General features: G+C 44.2%; 1 protein-coding gene across 5 annotated transcripts in view; it reads left to right on the top strand.

Moving 5' to 3' along the window:
• Positions 1–15,891, top strand: part of TBC1D4 (TBC1 domain family member 4) — a 94,081-nt gene extending 78,190 nt beyond the window's left edge. For all 5 annotated transcript variants that reach the window (XM_072135344.1, XM_072135343.1, XM_072135345.1 and 2 more), the window contains 7 exons: positions 8,164–8,319; positions 9,485–9,643; positions 9,986–10,230; positions 11,911–12,070; positions 12,264–12,433; positions 13,741–13,917; positions 15,278–15,891. In XM_072135344.1, coding sequence (XP_071991445.1) covers positions 8,164–8,319; positions 9,485–9,643; positions 9,986–10,230; positions 11,911–12,070; positions 12,264–12,433; positions 13,741–13,917; positions 15,278–15,511 — 1,301 coding nt within the window. In that variant the 3' untranslated portion in view covers positions 15,512–15,891. The remainder of the gene's footprint in view (positions 1–8,163; positions 8,320–9,484; positions 9,644–9,985; positions 10,231–11,910; positions 12,071–12,263; positions 12,434–13,740; positions 13,918–15,277) is intronic.
• Positions 15,892–16,410: the final 519 nt, after the last annotated feature.

Raw genomic sequence — 16,410 nt, 5'->3', positions numbered from 1 at the left:
GCCATGTTGTCCCTTAGAAATAAGAAAGCTTCTTTGGTTACGACCACCCCACACTCTGGCAACAATAGCCAGACTCGCACTGTTGAGCCCTGCCTGACCCTCTGGATTGAGCGATCATTACCATAGGACGGCTGTGGGACATGCAGTATCATCCGGACATTTCATATACAAAAACTTTTTGTTTCTTTGTGCAATCCCTCCAGCAGAGGTGGTCGTATCACACACGGGTACATTTTTTTAAATAACATCTAATTGAAGAAATGTTTATGCATGGCAGATTGTTTAAATTGAATGTGAATGCCCAGACGAGAATACCCCAAAACTACTTTTTGGTTTCATTTGAACAAAAATGTTGTAACCTTTTGCATGTCTATGCCATTTACAGGCAGTTTCTTTGGGTTTGGTAGGTTCTTTGGGTTTGTTCTTAAGTTGAATTTGTATGTAAGTCGGAACTGTAGATTATAAAATAGGAGCTCCACACAAAAAATATTTTTTTTTTTCCCAGTTACACTTGGATTTTCAACATTTTCTGCGGTAATGGGACCAATGATTATCAATAACACTTCATTACAGATGCCCTACAGCTGATCATTGCAGCCAGGGACTGCAATGATCTCAGTGGGCAGATGGGTCTGTCCATAACTAGGAGTCGTCTTTAAGTCAGGTGTTCTTAAGTAGGGGAGTGCCTGTACTTCAGTTTTAAATGGGAATGGGGAGAGCTGGCATGTTTATCCAGATTTACCAGAAAACGTGTTTCAGTCTCACTCCAGTTAATAGGACGCCCAAAAACAAAATGTTGCATGAAAATAACCCCCCACCGTTGTTTTCGGTATTAAACTGTATGCTGGTTTCCAGAATCCCATTTACCTGCAATGTACGTCTCTAGTAAGAGGTAGTGTTCTTGTACTATTGTGTTCTGAGCGCTAACTCGCTCAGCATGTTTGTTGAAAAATATTATGAAGTAGATCTGGTCATTCCTGTAATCGCTCACTAAGGAATTTTCTACAAACACAAATTTTAGGCTTTAGATGTCAATGTTTAGGTTGTCAATACATATAGTATAGTAATATTCCATGCTAATGTAAACCAGTTCATATTGAATTTTTTTTTTTTTTTTTTTTTTGTGCTTTCGTGGACCATACAAACTTTTTTTTTTTCTTAAAGAAGGTAAGAAGATAAATTAAGTGCCATGTAATCTTTGTCATGAATTCAGTATTTGCTATAAGCCCTAATTTTACATAAGTCAACCAAGCAGCATTTCAATTTGACCATCTGGAACAGGTGAAAGGTTTCTGAGATTTCTAGTGGAAAACTTAGTTGTCACTAATGTTTTCTCTGAAAAAAGTATAACCTACAGATGGAAAGTATCAACGTAAGAGGATAATGGTAGTGTTATTTCCCAGTTGGGTGGGTAATGTAATAACACTGGACATACTGGTGCCTTAAAGGAAACCTACCACCACAAATCTACCTATAAAGGTAGATCGGGTGGTAGGTGAATCAATGGGACGTGAGGATAGCCCTTTTAAGGGCTAATCCTCACGTCCCCGAACTGTTTTGTAAACTTTTATTACCCTAATATGTTAATTTACTTATGCGGCTACTGGGGCGTGGAGTAGCCGCATCTGAGGTTACACGAGGCGGCTACTCCATGCCCCGGTAGCCACATTACCCCTCCTACTCACCATGTTTGGCGCGCAGCTGCTCGTAGCTGCGCGCCCTCGTCCGCCGATCCTGCCGTCTGCGCATGCGCAGAACAGCAGGCCCGCGTCTGTGCAGCCCCGGCTTCGGAGCAGTGACCCCTTAAAAGGGCTATCCTCACGTCCCATTGATTCACCTACCACCCGATCTACCTTTATAGGTAGATTTGTGGTGGTAGGTGCCCTTTAAATATTTTTTGGTCTATGTGCATCATATTATACCAGATTTAAAAAGCTGCAGATACAAAAAAGCTTTAATAATAATAATAATAATAATAATAATAATCTTTATTTATAGTGTGCTATCATATTCCGCAGAACTTTGCAAATACTAGGGGACATATACAAATATAATATTACATGACAGAGTAGAAACAGTCATATGGAACAATAGGAAGAGGGCCCTGCTCACAAGGGCTTACAGACTATGAGATGAGGGGGTGACACAAGAGGTATAAGAGCTTGTTTAAAGGTCCAGCCATTCTTTATAAGGGAACAGTATAAAATAATTTAATAAATAAAAATGCTTCTGCTTGAACCAGTCATCAGCCGTTTTCTACAAATATAATTTTTTTAAATTTAAGACCATTTGCAACACCCTCGCCGATGCAATGGCGAGGTAGTGCTTGCGAATACGTCCCACCTGTAGGTAACACCACATTACACTACATGGTCCTTATAGGATCAAGGGGAAATTGCAGTGGTTAATCCTGCCTGGCAAGGCAGATGTTAATCTGTGATGTAATTATGTCAACCAATGTCTGTGTTACATCCTGTCCCTGTGAGCTGAGATGTGATTGGAGGAGCAGCCACCACCTGATCAAAGGGAGGTAATAAAACCTCTGGCCAGGAGTGTTCTGGAGGATTCCAGGAGAAGGTCTTTGGAGATCTTCTTTCAGAGAGATTCCAGTGTAGGAGAATCCTAGAGTGAGTGAGAAATCTCTATCTAGCCCATACCAGAGCAGGAAGAGCCTAGCCCCTGCCTCTGAAGAGTGGAGCTAATAGAATAGAGTTAGTGTAGTGAGGAAAAGGGGTATCATCTTACCTTTAAAGGTGATACCTGAAGCCCTACAGGACAAGCTGAAGCTTCCTACCAGGACACAGCTGCCTCCCAGCCTGCCCTCTACTTCCAGGCTGGTGAACTATCTCCTGAGGCTCCCTCCAATTCACATCTCGGCACCCTACCTACCTGTTAAAGGCACGTTTGCTGCGGTTCCTGCGGTTCAAATAAAGAACTGTAAGTTGTTTTCTTCAACTTCTGTCTCCGTCTGGTCCCTGCTAATACGGCTGCCTTCATCACCGGCACCCTGTCCATCACACAGAGACTCACACTCGGGACACTAAGGGGTTGCCCCAGGGAGATTCGCTATAGCAGCCTCTCCCTCATCTTTTCTTGCCAACACCACCCTGCTGGAGACCTGCCAGGCTGTAGGACAGCCCTCCGGTTCCCCCGTACCAAGCACCGTGACAATAGCGTGCTTAGGCCGCAACCGCCAGCCACTCCGGTACCGCGGGCCCAGGCTGACTCCAGGCCTCCCCTTTAAGGCTAGGCCCCGGTGGGGGATGTTGCAAGTGGCGTCACGAACAGGATATAGACTTCTGTGCCTTATTACGGCATTAAAGACTTTCCTTTATTAAAAAAGACTGTGCTGCCTAACCCTGCTGCCATCCGGGTTTAGGCCCAAGGACTTGTGTGTTTCTGGAATGAACTGTGTTATACTGCTGCCACGTGCTGTCGAGCGCCGCTCCCGCACTCCAGAGGTTAACCCTGGCAAGAACTGTACCAGCTCTGCTACATCCGGCGCTGCCGCGCCTAAAGATTTTTACCTCAGAAACTGTGGCGCAGCAAATAATTCCAGCCCGCCAAAACCTTCACTGGCGGGAAACCCAGATGACGCATCAAGCTCCACCCACGCGCGAAGCGCGCGAACCCCGCCTCCTGTGGCGCAGGAAAAATTAGAGCCCGCCACAGCTCTTGGCGGGAAGGACTCGGACTCCTCCCACTGGCTCGAGGCGGACTTCCTGCCCTGCCTCAGAGAAGCGCCAGAACTGGAGTGGACTTTGGACAGAGAGGACAACGCCATGTGGGGTCCTCCGCCTTTCCCTCCTGTGGAGCGTCCAGAGTTTTATGAGGTCTTAGAGACTATGGTGGTGGTCTCTGCGCAGCCTGTCCGAAGACCCTCCGCTGGACATCGGCTGCACCGAGGATTGACTCGGGCCTTCGTCACCAGGACATGCTACCAAACGGTGACGCAGTATCAAATTCCACCCGGGCGGTTCCTCGTCCCTATCCCGGCTACCATCCCGGTACCGCGGGTCCACGTGGAGGCGCCACGTGGGGAGGCCCCGACTCCTGCGGAGCCAACGCCTGGGCCTAGTGTTGCCGTTCCACCTGCTCCTAGGCCTACTACTCCTGTTGCGCGGCCTGCTAGCCCCGCTGTAGTGGTTCCTGACCCTCCGGTGGTTCCTGCTCCTGTTCCGGCACCTACCTGTCGTCCGAGGAGATCCGAACCGGAACCACGAGCCCCAGCACCGAAACCTCCGCAGCCTCAAGGCCGAGGTGAGGCCACCCGCCGGCGACTCCGAGACGCTGTCTCGGAACAGCGACGCCGAGAGAAGGAGGCCCAGCGGTATATGGCCGGCAGATCCACAGCGGGAGCTTGGGTCGAGAAGAACCGCACCACCGGCATGGTCCGGTTCTTCGACAAGCGGAAGGGCTATGGCTTCGCTACCCAGGACTACACCGGACGGGAAGTATTTATACCCCGCCGGTCCGTCAAGAGGCCTGATCTGCCGGAGAGCCAGCACAACCTCAAGCCAGGCGAGTGCATCGAGTTCTCCCTGCAGGAAGGACCTCGAGGACCCTGGGCGGCTGGAGTGATCCGGATCCCCGACTCCGATGAGGACCGCTACTACCCGCACGATGACTGGTATGAGGACGACGAGTGGCCGGAATCCCCGAACACCTCTTCCTCCTCGGCTGCAAGTCCCCGGGCGGTGACCCACGTGAATGCCCCATCCACAGTAATTGTGAGTACGGGTCCCATTGCCATCCATGGGCCGGGCATGATACAGGGCGCCACCCCTACCGGTTCCCCTGCCGGGAGTATTGCCAGGTCCCGCGGCTCTTCTGTGGGAGAAGACATCCCGGCTAGTGAACCTTGTCCGGAGGTTCCATCTAGGCCCGCATCTCCCCTTGCCGGTTACCAATGGGGTGATGACCCGGCCCCGGAAGAACCGGAGCTGGAAGGAGCCGCGGCGCGGCCGCTGGACTCCGTTTACTTTTTCCTGGACCCCTCTGTGGTCCCTGGCCCAGTTGAGCCCCCGGCTGGAACAGCCGACACCCCGGGCGACAGCGCTCCTCCCCCTGAAGGTCCGGAGGATGTTGCTGCACCTGCAGTGCCCACTACTGCCACCGGGTGTCCCCAGCCGGCACCTACTCCCGCTGAGGAAGCACAGGATTCCTTATTGACTCTGGATCCTGTCCCTGTGGAACCCAGCGAAGATGCGGAGTAATGCCTGAAGGGCTGTCGCCCTCTACAGGTACTATGTCCATTGTAAATATTGTGTATATCCCCATTTTCCCCAAAGAGCCAGAGACAGTCCTGAGACTCTTACCCTTATTTATCTCAGTCAAGAGATTATGTGCTATGATAGCACCCCTTCCTCTGCCACAGCAGAGATGTCATCAAAGGACTCTGTCCCTCTCCAAATAGAGGAGACCCTTTGCTCTTCATTGCACTTTTCCCCACATCAAGGGCTGTACCCAGAAGATGGACTTTGTTACTAGAGACCTTCTGAGAGACTTTTGCCAACCTCCAGGAAAAGTTGCAATGTAATTTATTATCATTTTGCACTTAATGCCTTCCTTTTTAGGTATGGACATTCTGCATGCACTTTTTATGCCTTTCCTTTGCAGGAAAAGAGACATTTGCTACCGTGCTACTCTGAGTAGCCTATTTCTCTATGTAACGTTATGTTATAAGATGTGTACCCATTGGGCTCCTAAGCCAATGTGAATTAACCTGTTTGCACACTGTCATATATGCCAGTAGTATGCATTAACCCTTTCATAGGCTTTTCAGGTTGTAGTGTGGCTGTGTCGGACCGTCTTTTATGTAAAACACTGACCGCTACCTGATCCCTCAAACTGAGGTTTGCACATGGGGGTAGTCCGTAAACTGCGGGTCTTTAGGGGACCGGGGGTGTTACACAGATAGCACCTGGATGCCACTCATACATGGGTAAGGTTGTCAGTCAGGAGGTACTCGTGTCGCATATGCTAACGCAATGCAGATAGACACCATATAATTGCCGCCAGGGAAGAAGCGTTGATAAAACAAATATACAGGCCTTGGTGCAAGGAGTGGATTACAGGACATGACACCACACCTTTCCTACTGTACAGTTCGGTTTAATGGCGTCAGCGACCAACTGTCATACAGCTACATATTTTTTGTCTTAGTCCGACACCAACCCAGGTGCCTGTCTCCAGGACCATGGGCGGTTTGTCCCTACACCTCACATAGCCTGCACTTCCTAGAAGTGCCCTTAGCCCCCTCTGTGCCCCAAACCATCTGTAGTCGAGCCGAGGGCGGCTCTTTCAATTGCCCCCGGGGTATGCAACACCCTCGCCGATGCAATGGCGAGGTAGTGCGTGCGAATACGTCCCACCTGTAGGTAACACCACATTACACTACATGGTCCTTATAGGATCAAGGGGAAATTGCAGTGGTTAATCCTGCCTGGCAAGGCAGATGTTAATCTGTGATGTAATTATGTCAACCAATGTCTGTGTTACATCCTGTCCCTGTGAGCTGAGATGTGATTGGAGGAGCAGCCACCACCTGATCAAAGGGAGGTAATAAAACCTCTGGCCAGGAGTGTTCTGGAGGATTCCAGGAGAAGGTCTTTGGAGATCTTCTTTCAGAGAGATTCCAGTGTAGGAGAATCCTAGAGTGAGTGAGAAATCTCTATCTAGCCCATACCAGAGCAGGAAGAGCCTAGCCCCTGCCTCTGAAGAGTGGAGCTAATAGAATAGAGTTAGTGTAGTGAGGAAAAGGGGTATCATCTTACCTTTAAAGGTGATACCTGAAGCCCTACAGGACAAGCTGAAGCTTCCTACCAGGACACAGCTGCCTCCCAGCCTGCCCTCTACTTCCAGGCTGGTGAACTATCTCCTGAGGCTCCCTCCAATTCACATCTCGGCACCCTACCTACCTGTTAAAGGCACGTTTGCTGCGGTTCCTGCGGTTCAAATAAAGAACTGTAAGTTGTTTTCTTCAACTTCTGTCTCCGTCTGGTCCCTGCTAATACGGCTGCCTTCATCACCGGCACCCTGTCCATCACACAGAGACTCACACTCGGGACACTAAGGGGTTGCCCCAGGGAGATTCGCTATAGCAGCCTCTCCCTCATCTTTTCTTGCCAACACCACCCTGCTGGAGACCTGCCAGGCTGTAGGACAGCCCTCCGGTTCCCCCGTACCAAGCACCGTGACAATAGCGTGCTTAGGCCGCAACCGCCAGCCACTCCGGTACCGCGGGCCCCGGCTGACTCCAGGCCTCCCCTTTAAGGCTAGGCCCCGGTGGGGGATGTTGCACATTCCTATTTCAACTTCTTGTTGTCACAGAATGAAGATGCATCAATTGCTTCTGCTTGATTTACAGTATATACTTTACATTTTTCTCCTCTGAAGGCTTTATTGCTAATTCTCATTTCTCCATAGAGAAGTGGAGACCAGCTGCAAGTGAAGTGCTGATCTGTATTAATGTGAATTAAAGACCTGGGAAGGAACTTATCAGGGCCAGAAACTGCACCTTCGTATCACCCATGCCACCTCCACACAAAGTGAGCGTGGAGGGGCAGAGACGCCCCAGCTTCATGCACTTGTTACAAAGAGGCTTGGCATATTTGGTGCATTGTGTGCTGGGGGGGATATCATGACTGGCAAATAGTCTAGAAAGGGGGTTAGAGGCAGAATCCAAAAAAATATTAAAGGGGCATGGAGTTTCGGGTACTGCTTTAGCTCCTGGTAGTTGGATCCCTTGTCAGTCATCTGGTTTCTGGCACTTACCCAGTCTTGAACTGCAGGAATCACTTGCTACGTAAATATGTGAGCACCCATGGTCCGAGGAAGCCTCTTATTGGCCAAAGCACTTGCAGATGATCCATCAGTACACTGGCATCAATTGGGAACCAGAGCAAAGTACAATTTCTTATTTTTGCTTGTACTGAATCATACAAAACTTATTGAAAAGACCGGGACTATTCAGTGTTCTTCAGTGTTGGTATACACATTTAGAGTCTTGGCAATGAGTTTGATGGGTTTTTAAAAATCATAGTGATTTTACTATATACTATATAGTATAGATATGATATACACTATAATAAGAAGCTAAAATATTGTGCACAGGTTCACCCTTTTTTTTTTTTATTAATGATAATATTTCTTTGTTTTCAGCAAGTAGAGATGAGCTTCAGTCTAGGAAAATTAAGCTGGATTATGAAGAGGTTGGAACATGTCAAAAAGAAGTTTCAAATCTCTGGGAAAAGAAACTCAATTGCAGAACTAAAATCCGGTTTGATATGGAGGAGATTTATGCAACACTAAAAGAAGGTATAAGCATTCTGCGATTTATTTAATGTATTTGCATTAGTTTTATTAGTGGTTACCCTGGACTTGCTGGATCCAAGTACTGCAAAATGAAAACCTGAAGAGGCCTTGGCAGATCAGAATGCTTCAAAAAACTTTTTCTTTTGTTGCTGACCATCACCAGGAAGCTATAAAGGAGATGGAGCTTGTTGCAAAAGACTTTGTAAAGTGGCACCTGTTAGAGCACTATACAGTGGCGGATCCTCCTGCTCCTGGCTTTACTCCAAATATGGCTGCTGGCATGCCAGAAACCAGACTATAAGGCTGACCTGTGTGGGGCCCAGGTGTCAGACTTTCACAGACTCTGTATGATCATTCTATCCTGATGATATAGATAAATAGCCCCCAGCCATGAAAATTTCCTTACATTTTCTCAAGGCATGTTTAGGGGCCCAGTATAACAGATATCAATATAACATTGATGACCAGTTCACATGAATTTTTAACTTAACGTCATGTTTATTATATGCCATGTTTGTTGGTTTTAAAGTAAAATATAAGCCAATATGTAATTGGTTTTTATTTCAAATTTTGCTCCCCATAGCAGAAAAATGCTGTAATGAAGCATTAAAATGCTACTGGCGGAGCGGATTCGGGACAGAATATGGCCGCTGGTCACATGTCCACATCACATGTCCTGCACCTGCCTGGGCAGGTCATGTGATCATCACTCTATTTGGCTGTAGTTGGTTGTTACATTACATCCAGTATGGCCAGTGTTGTGGTGAGATACCATCACAGTGAGGTGATGTGCAGTGATGGCAGTAACATGCATCATTACTATGGTAACAGAGCAGGATGTAAGATCATCACTGGAAGCAGAGCATAAGAGGGAGGAGGAGATACTGAAAATTAAAGGCTCATGGGACTTGTAGTTTCCAGTGGCTGCCATCTTGGTAATATCTCTGCCTACTTTAGAAAGCCCATGACATTTTGTGAATCCTAAAATCAAACTATTTAAGCTCCATTTTGGGACTAATGACATTGAGATTTGTTATACTCATTTATTTATAGCATTATGGGTTTTGGTATTGAGCGTTCATATTCCCAGAATACCACTGTAATGCTAATTGTTTAATTGTCATAAAGTTATAAATTAAGATATCTATTGTTGCTTCTGTTTTGGCAGGTGTTCCAAAATGCAAACGGGGGGAAATCTGGCAATTTCTTTCTGTGCAGTATCGTCTAAGGCACCGAATACCAAGCAAACAGCAGCCATCAGATATGACATACGGTGATCTTCTGAAACAGCTCACGGCTCAGCAGCATGCAATTCTTGTTGATCTTGGTATGTACAAAGTCTTCCCATGGGACTTTCTGTTTTAATATTCAGTGTTCATGCCCCTTTATAATATTAGCTAATAGTAGTGAGAGAGCAACATTATGGGTTGAATAACATGACAGTAGTCTCCCTCAGCTGGTTACACTTCCGTGTATCAGTAACTTGGAAGACTCGTATCTTCTGACTGCTGAGAACACTGTCCTTTTTACAATTTTTTTTCATTCACATCCACTTATCATTGTAATATTTCTACTCTGCGCTGGAATTGTATACAGTTTACATGTATGATTGACCTTATTAATCTAATAATAGTCTAAATATTAAGCAATGCATGTATTTATTTTACAGGAAGGACCTTTCCAACTCACCCTTACTTCTCTGCCCAGCTGGGAGCAGGGCAGCTTTCTCTATATAATCTTCTTAAGGCCTACTCTTTACTTGACAAGGAAGTTGGTTATTGCCAGGGAATTAGTTTTGTGGCTGGAGTGCTTCTACTGCATATGAGTGAACACCAAGCCTTCGAGATGCTAAAATTTCTCATGTATGACCTGTCATTCCGAAAGCAATACCGTCCAGATATGATGTCGCTTCAGGTATGCTACTGTCCATGTAATCTAAATCAGTATTATGCAAAGCCTGTAGTTTCTAAACTTGGTTAAACTGGGCCATTTAGAGATGTAAGAGGCCAGTGTAGATGTCCATTTCTATTGCCATCTTGTACTCTGCATCCATATTGATAGTTGATCCCAGAAAATGGGATACTCAGTCTACGCATAGTCTGTGTGATGTTTCCGAACCCCAGAAAGGTTATGCAAGGTCTATTAATTATTGTTTTTATAGACACTCCCTGAACGCACGGATTCTGGGAAGCGCAGGAAGTCCCCTTTCACTCACCTCCATGAAAGAGATTTATCTGCACTGTAGGGTGACAACAACTGCCCATTTGATATAAGCCCAGTCTGTAACAACATTATAGTGGGTCAGGAAGCAAGTATATAACCAAGAGATGTGGGGATTTGTGTATTGAGATAAAAGAACAACAAAGGTTAAATTGTATATTTAATTGCCTTAAGGGCACACTAGACAAAGCAATACACACTATAGATATATGTATACAGTTTGATAGAGTACAAACATAAGCAATTTGTGAGTTGGTTACCTTTTGCTGGTTAATGGAGATGGATGGCCCGTACGGGGTTCCCTGATTATTTTGGGTGTAGTCACACCCCTTCACACCCATATGAGGCTTCTAGAAAACCTCTTACCTTGGATCAGATCCAGTACCTTTGATGGGTTATAGCTCCTCAATGGGAAGTCATAGGATCACGGTTCTGATCGGATCTAGAAATATCTCTGAATTCCATTGAGACCAGACATGACTCTCTTGCTATACTCCCATTGAGAGTTCTGTATATTTCAGTTTCCAAGGCCCTTAGAGCAATTTGAAACCCATATATGAGGTCACCTCACTGCCCTAATCCCAGATAAGTATTTTGCCTTGGGCTGGGATGGATTATAACTTCATACTGACATATTGGTCAAATAAGCACATGGTTTTATGACCCTTTGCCTAAAAAGTGTAGGGAACCTTAAGAAAAGCCTTGGAGTCTAAGGAGGTGTCAGTTGGTGGCTACCCCCACAGAGCCCAATACCATTTCCAGCCTTTGAAGTATGCCCTCCAGAGAGTAATTATTAAAGTTAAGGCTGACATGTGTTATGCACTGATGAACAAGACAAAACCTGGCATTTGTTCCGCTCTTGCTTTATATTCCTATATTTTGGCACAGTCTGATTCAGGTAGTGTGTTCTGCTGGGCCTTGTTGTTCCAGGACTCTGTTATGATCATTAGAAGTCTAATACTGTTGATGCAGGTCCTACCGATACAAAGGTAGGGCTAACGGTAGAATCGCTATAAAGCTACTTTTACATACACGTATGCTTGCCCGGGCGAGCATACAGCAGCGAGCTGGAGTGGAGGAGGGCTGATCGCTGCTCACCCCTCCCCTCTCTATAGAGATGCATGGTGGCCAACATGCTCTATCTTTGTCCTGTGCATGGTACCCCGCTGGGCGCCATAGCTGTTTTGGGAATGTGCAGCCAGATATAAGTCCCCACAACGGCTGTGCGAAAGAGGCCTTACCCTTAACAGTTTAGATTCAGCCACAATGTCAGATGATATTGGCATGTTATTGGCTACTTGTATAACAATGCTCAAGGGATATAGACAAAATTCTTGGTTTATACCCCTAGTTGATGTATATTATTCTTTTCAGATACAAATGTACCAGCTGTCCAGGCTCCTTCATGACTATCACCGAGATTTATACAACCACCTGGAGGAGAATGAGATAAGCCCAAGTCTTTATGCTGCTCCCTGGTTCCTAACGTTATTTGCTTCACAGTTCCCACTTGGGTTTGTTGCTAGAGTTTTTGGTAAGGCATATACCATATACACAGATACATATAGAACTGTGTTATTGTTGGTGCTATTATTAGGAGCAGTGATTGTCTATAGATTGTATCCACATTAAATTGGACTTTATTGCTTTACCGGTGGTACTTGCACTGTTTTATGTGTAGGGCTTTGTATGGCATTGTGTATATAATGAATGCTTTTTTTCCCCAGATATCATTTTCATACAAGGAACTGAAGTTATATTTAAAGTGGCTCTTAGTCTTCTCAGTAATAATAAAGAATTAATTATGGCATGTGACAGTTTTGAGAGTATAGTGGATTTTCTGAAGATCAATATTCCTGATATGACAAAAGACACAATGGAAAAAATTATGACCCAGGTAATTTGGTTGGTATTTATTGTAGTTTAACAACTTGCTTTTTTAAAGGACCTCAGGACAATACTCCTCAGTTTTACGGTCACCGTACCGTACCTTCCACGGTCGTTTTCTTGTATGTACAGATGGGCACTGTGCCTCTCTGTAGGCTCGCCCAGGCTATGGCCTTGCTATGGCCTGGGTGAGCATATGTTGCTGTAAAAGAGGCCTAAAGCAGTGCTGAGTGTGCTTCTGTGTGTATAGCAGTCTTTAATGTGTTCACATGTCTATAGCAGTGCTTAGTGTATTCCTGTGTATGTAAAGCAACATTGAGTGTGTATAGCAGTGATACATCTGTTTGTGTGTATAGCAGCATTGAGTGTGTTTGTAAAGTAGTGCTGAGTGTGCTTGTGTGTGTGTGTGTGTGTGTATAGCAGTCCTGAATGTGTTCACATGTAGCAGAGCTGTGCATCTATAAGACATTTTAACTGGTGTAAAATATATTTTAGATCTTTGGTGTGCGTCTTGTAGTCTGAAAAATGTGGTATATCTGACACTTGGGCTTAGGTTAAAGGCCCAGGGGTGAGTCTAAAAACAAAAAAATATATATATACTCTCCTCTCTCACACAATCTATGGTATACAGAGGCTCATCAGTGATGCATCGTCAAGCGGCAGGCACCTACTGCAGAATCTGGCTGTGGCCTGTGTCAGGCGATGTGCCAAGTGTGCAATATTGATTTTCAGTTGCAGCTGAGACAAACCGAGGCCGACAGTAACATGACGTGCCATGTAGCATTGGATTGCTGGATAGTGAGACACTTTATTTTAAGACCCCATGGACCAGTATAAAAATAATCCCAATTCCAGTCAACCCCTTTAATTGGGTGGATTGCAAGTACAACTATTGGTGAAGTTTCTGGCATCACAGTTTACCAAAACAAAAACTATAATGCAGATGGCACTGTATGAGTTATAAGTTTGACATATTTTTTGACCAGAAAATTTATATTTTGTTAGGGTGGGAAAAATTACTACTTTTGTTACCTTCGATATTTACAGTAGTCAGTCTAGAAGTATTAAATATTCTTGTCGAAGATTGTGCACCTGCCTGAAACACTACATTGGAAATTTTACTATCTTTTGTTGTTATGAAAATGTTTCAACAAAAATACACAATTTTAAAAAGAAAACCTTTCTACACTTTTTTTTAATGGGATTTTACAGAACCAGGAAACCTCTGTATCCTGTGTATTAAAAATATGCTTCATTTGTATTGGATTTTTGTTTCTCCAAAAAGATCTTTTTTTTTTTGCTGTTTTTGTCTTTCAGGTATTTGAAATGGACATCTCTAAGCAGCTCCATGCTTATGAGGTCGAGTATCATGTAATTAATGATGAAATGCTGGAAACATCCAATCCATCTGATGACACAGAGGCCTTCCAAAAACTGGAGAAGGCAAACAACCAGCTGAAGAGGCAGAACATGGACCTCTTGGAAAAGCTGCAGGTAAATTGATGAAAACTAAAGCCTTTTTTAAAGGGTTTTCATAATTGTGAGCTAACAATGTACAACAGGCAAGATGGGCCACCCCATTTTTATACAAATACAATCAATAAATAATTTTTTAAATATTTATCCAGGTCTTGATTTTAATTAAGAAGAAAAAATATTAGTGGATGCAGTCACCAGATTTTACCCCATTAAATTGACAGCCCCCTCAGGTAGAGTGTGTAATTTTTAGTCTTTTGTGTGAACTCTCCCTCATTTATCTTTTAAAAAAAAGTTACTCGACAAAATATGACTGAACTTTCACAGGAGTTTGGGGGCCATTTTTTTTTTTAGAGGCTGCAGGGGGATTTTCACCAGAGATTCCCCCTCTCTTCGGTTGTGTGGTACTTAAAAACAAAAGAAGAAGAATCCCTTCTTTCTTCTTGCATCAGGCTTGTGGTTCTGGATGAACAGAACCAGACGAAACAGGCAGGTAAACCCAAAGTTGGAAATGAAAGCTGCAGATAAAGATCCACTTCCTGCCTATTTCTGTAGCTTTCATATTAGGATGAGATTCTTATGTTTACAGTCACACTGAAGCATGTTTCTAGGTACTATATAACCCAAATTGGGGACATTTGAAAGGACACTCCCCTCCCGCTTCTAAAGGGAATTGCTGGCAAAATCTGACAATAATCTTTTGATTTTCACATGACTTTGGAAGTGATTTTTATAGGTAAACAGGCAAGATTTCACTTGCTAGAGGGAATTCTAGAAAGGATAGAGCCTACCTGAGGGGGCTGCTAATTTAATGGGGTAAAATTTAAGTTGCTTTAAAGGAAACCTACCATCAAAATCCATTGTGATAAACCAGGGACACTTACTCATAGATCCAGACACAGCAGCAGTGGTAATCTTCTTATATTTGCTATCCATGTCCTCCTTCTTTCTAAAATCTACCTTTAAAATTATGCTTATGAGCATGAGTGGATGCTTATGAGTGGATGTTTCTAGAGCCCTTCTGTGCTGTAGATTCACAGCACATGTCTCTCCCTCCTCCCACTGCCTGTGTTATCTAGCAGCAGCAGAAAGTACGGGGAGGTGTAGACCTGCTCATTGTAACAAGCGAAAAGACCTCTATGAGGGGCTCTGGTAATATCCCTCAGAGGCCTTCAGGCTAATTAGCATAATTTATCACAGGGCCTGGATCTATGAGTGCCCCTGGATGGATGTTGATGGTAGATTTTCTTTGAGTAATATTCATTTAGCTAAACTTGTTATATTTGTTACAAATTTTTTATATAATAATTGTTTGCCAGCTAATACTACTGGATGTTATATTGCCTTACTATCCCCATTCTTCCCACTTCATTAATAGGTGGCACACACCAAGATTCAGAGTCTGGAAGCCAATCTTGAAAACATTATTTCCAGAGAAAACAAAACAAGAAATATTCTCCGGTCTTTGGAACAAGAAAAATCAGCTTATCAAAAGATGGTGGAGCAAATGAGGAAATACACGCCAACTCATGTACTGACAGACTGTGAACTTTTGCTTAAGGATGTTAGCTGTAGCCCAAACAACAAAACAAAGGCAGGAAGTAAGCAATAAGAGAGGACACCGTGCTGCAGCTGACATTATTTCCTCAATACCAAAAATGATGCATGATCTGGAGGAGACCCGCACATTACAGTGCATGCTTCATGGCCTCTCCAAGGGACCTGATCCCCTATGACTGGAGGAGCCTTTATAAAGAAGGAATAGCTAAATACCATTTGCGATTTTCAAGAAAATGCCTCTATGATCTCTGTATGCAAAAATATGGTCACAGACAGAATTTAAGAAAAGGGAAAATGATTTGTTCATAACAATGTGTTCATTTACAAGCTGTTACTGGAAACCGCCAATCGGCGAGAAGCCATTTTATATCACTTGTCGTAGTGTCTATAGAGTAAGAATACTTGAAAATGAATGTTTCCTAAAGAGAAGAACTTCTGGAGTTTTGTGCCTGTCATTGATTCTCCTGACATTTGTTATATGTGTAGAGATTTTACTAAGCATTCACTACATGATGTTTTATTTGGGCTGAAGCTGCGGATGTACTATGAACATGCACAGTTTAAGTTGGGTATTAGTAGTAGGGCTGTGTCAACCTCTGTTCTATTTCGTTCTAATGTTGTGTTTTCACGCCCAGAAAGTTATTGTTGATTGATTTAATATCTTTATAGGAATCTGAGCTTGAAAAATGGCACCAAATCTCATTCTTTAAGCGACCGTTAAGTTTAGTGCTTAAAGAATCACTCCAACCAAAACAAATGAATAAATGATAATTCCTACACTTTACCATATTGCTGGGAACTTGATAATTGTGCAGAGTGTGAGCGACACTACTTTCTAGCCCAATCTCTGCTCAAATCAGACGCTGTCTTAACTGTTCTGTTATTTCTCCCATGATTCCTCAGCATAACATCACATGGACAGCTAGAGACTATACCATACATGTCTGCTTG

The sequence above is a fragment of the Engystomops pustulosus genome, chromosome 2 (genome assembly GCF_040894005.1).
Source record: "Engystomops pustulosus chromosome 2, aEngPut4.maternal, whole genome shotgun sequence".
Lineage (NCBI taxonomy): Eukaryota > Metazoa > Chordata > Amphibia > Anura > Leptodactylidae > Engystomops > Engystomops pustulosus.
The sequence above is the reverse complement of the archived record's forward strand: the minus strand, read 5'-3'. Positions and strand labels throughout refer to the sequence as shown.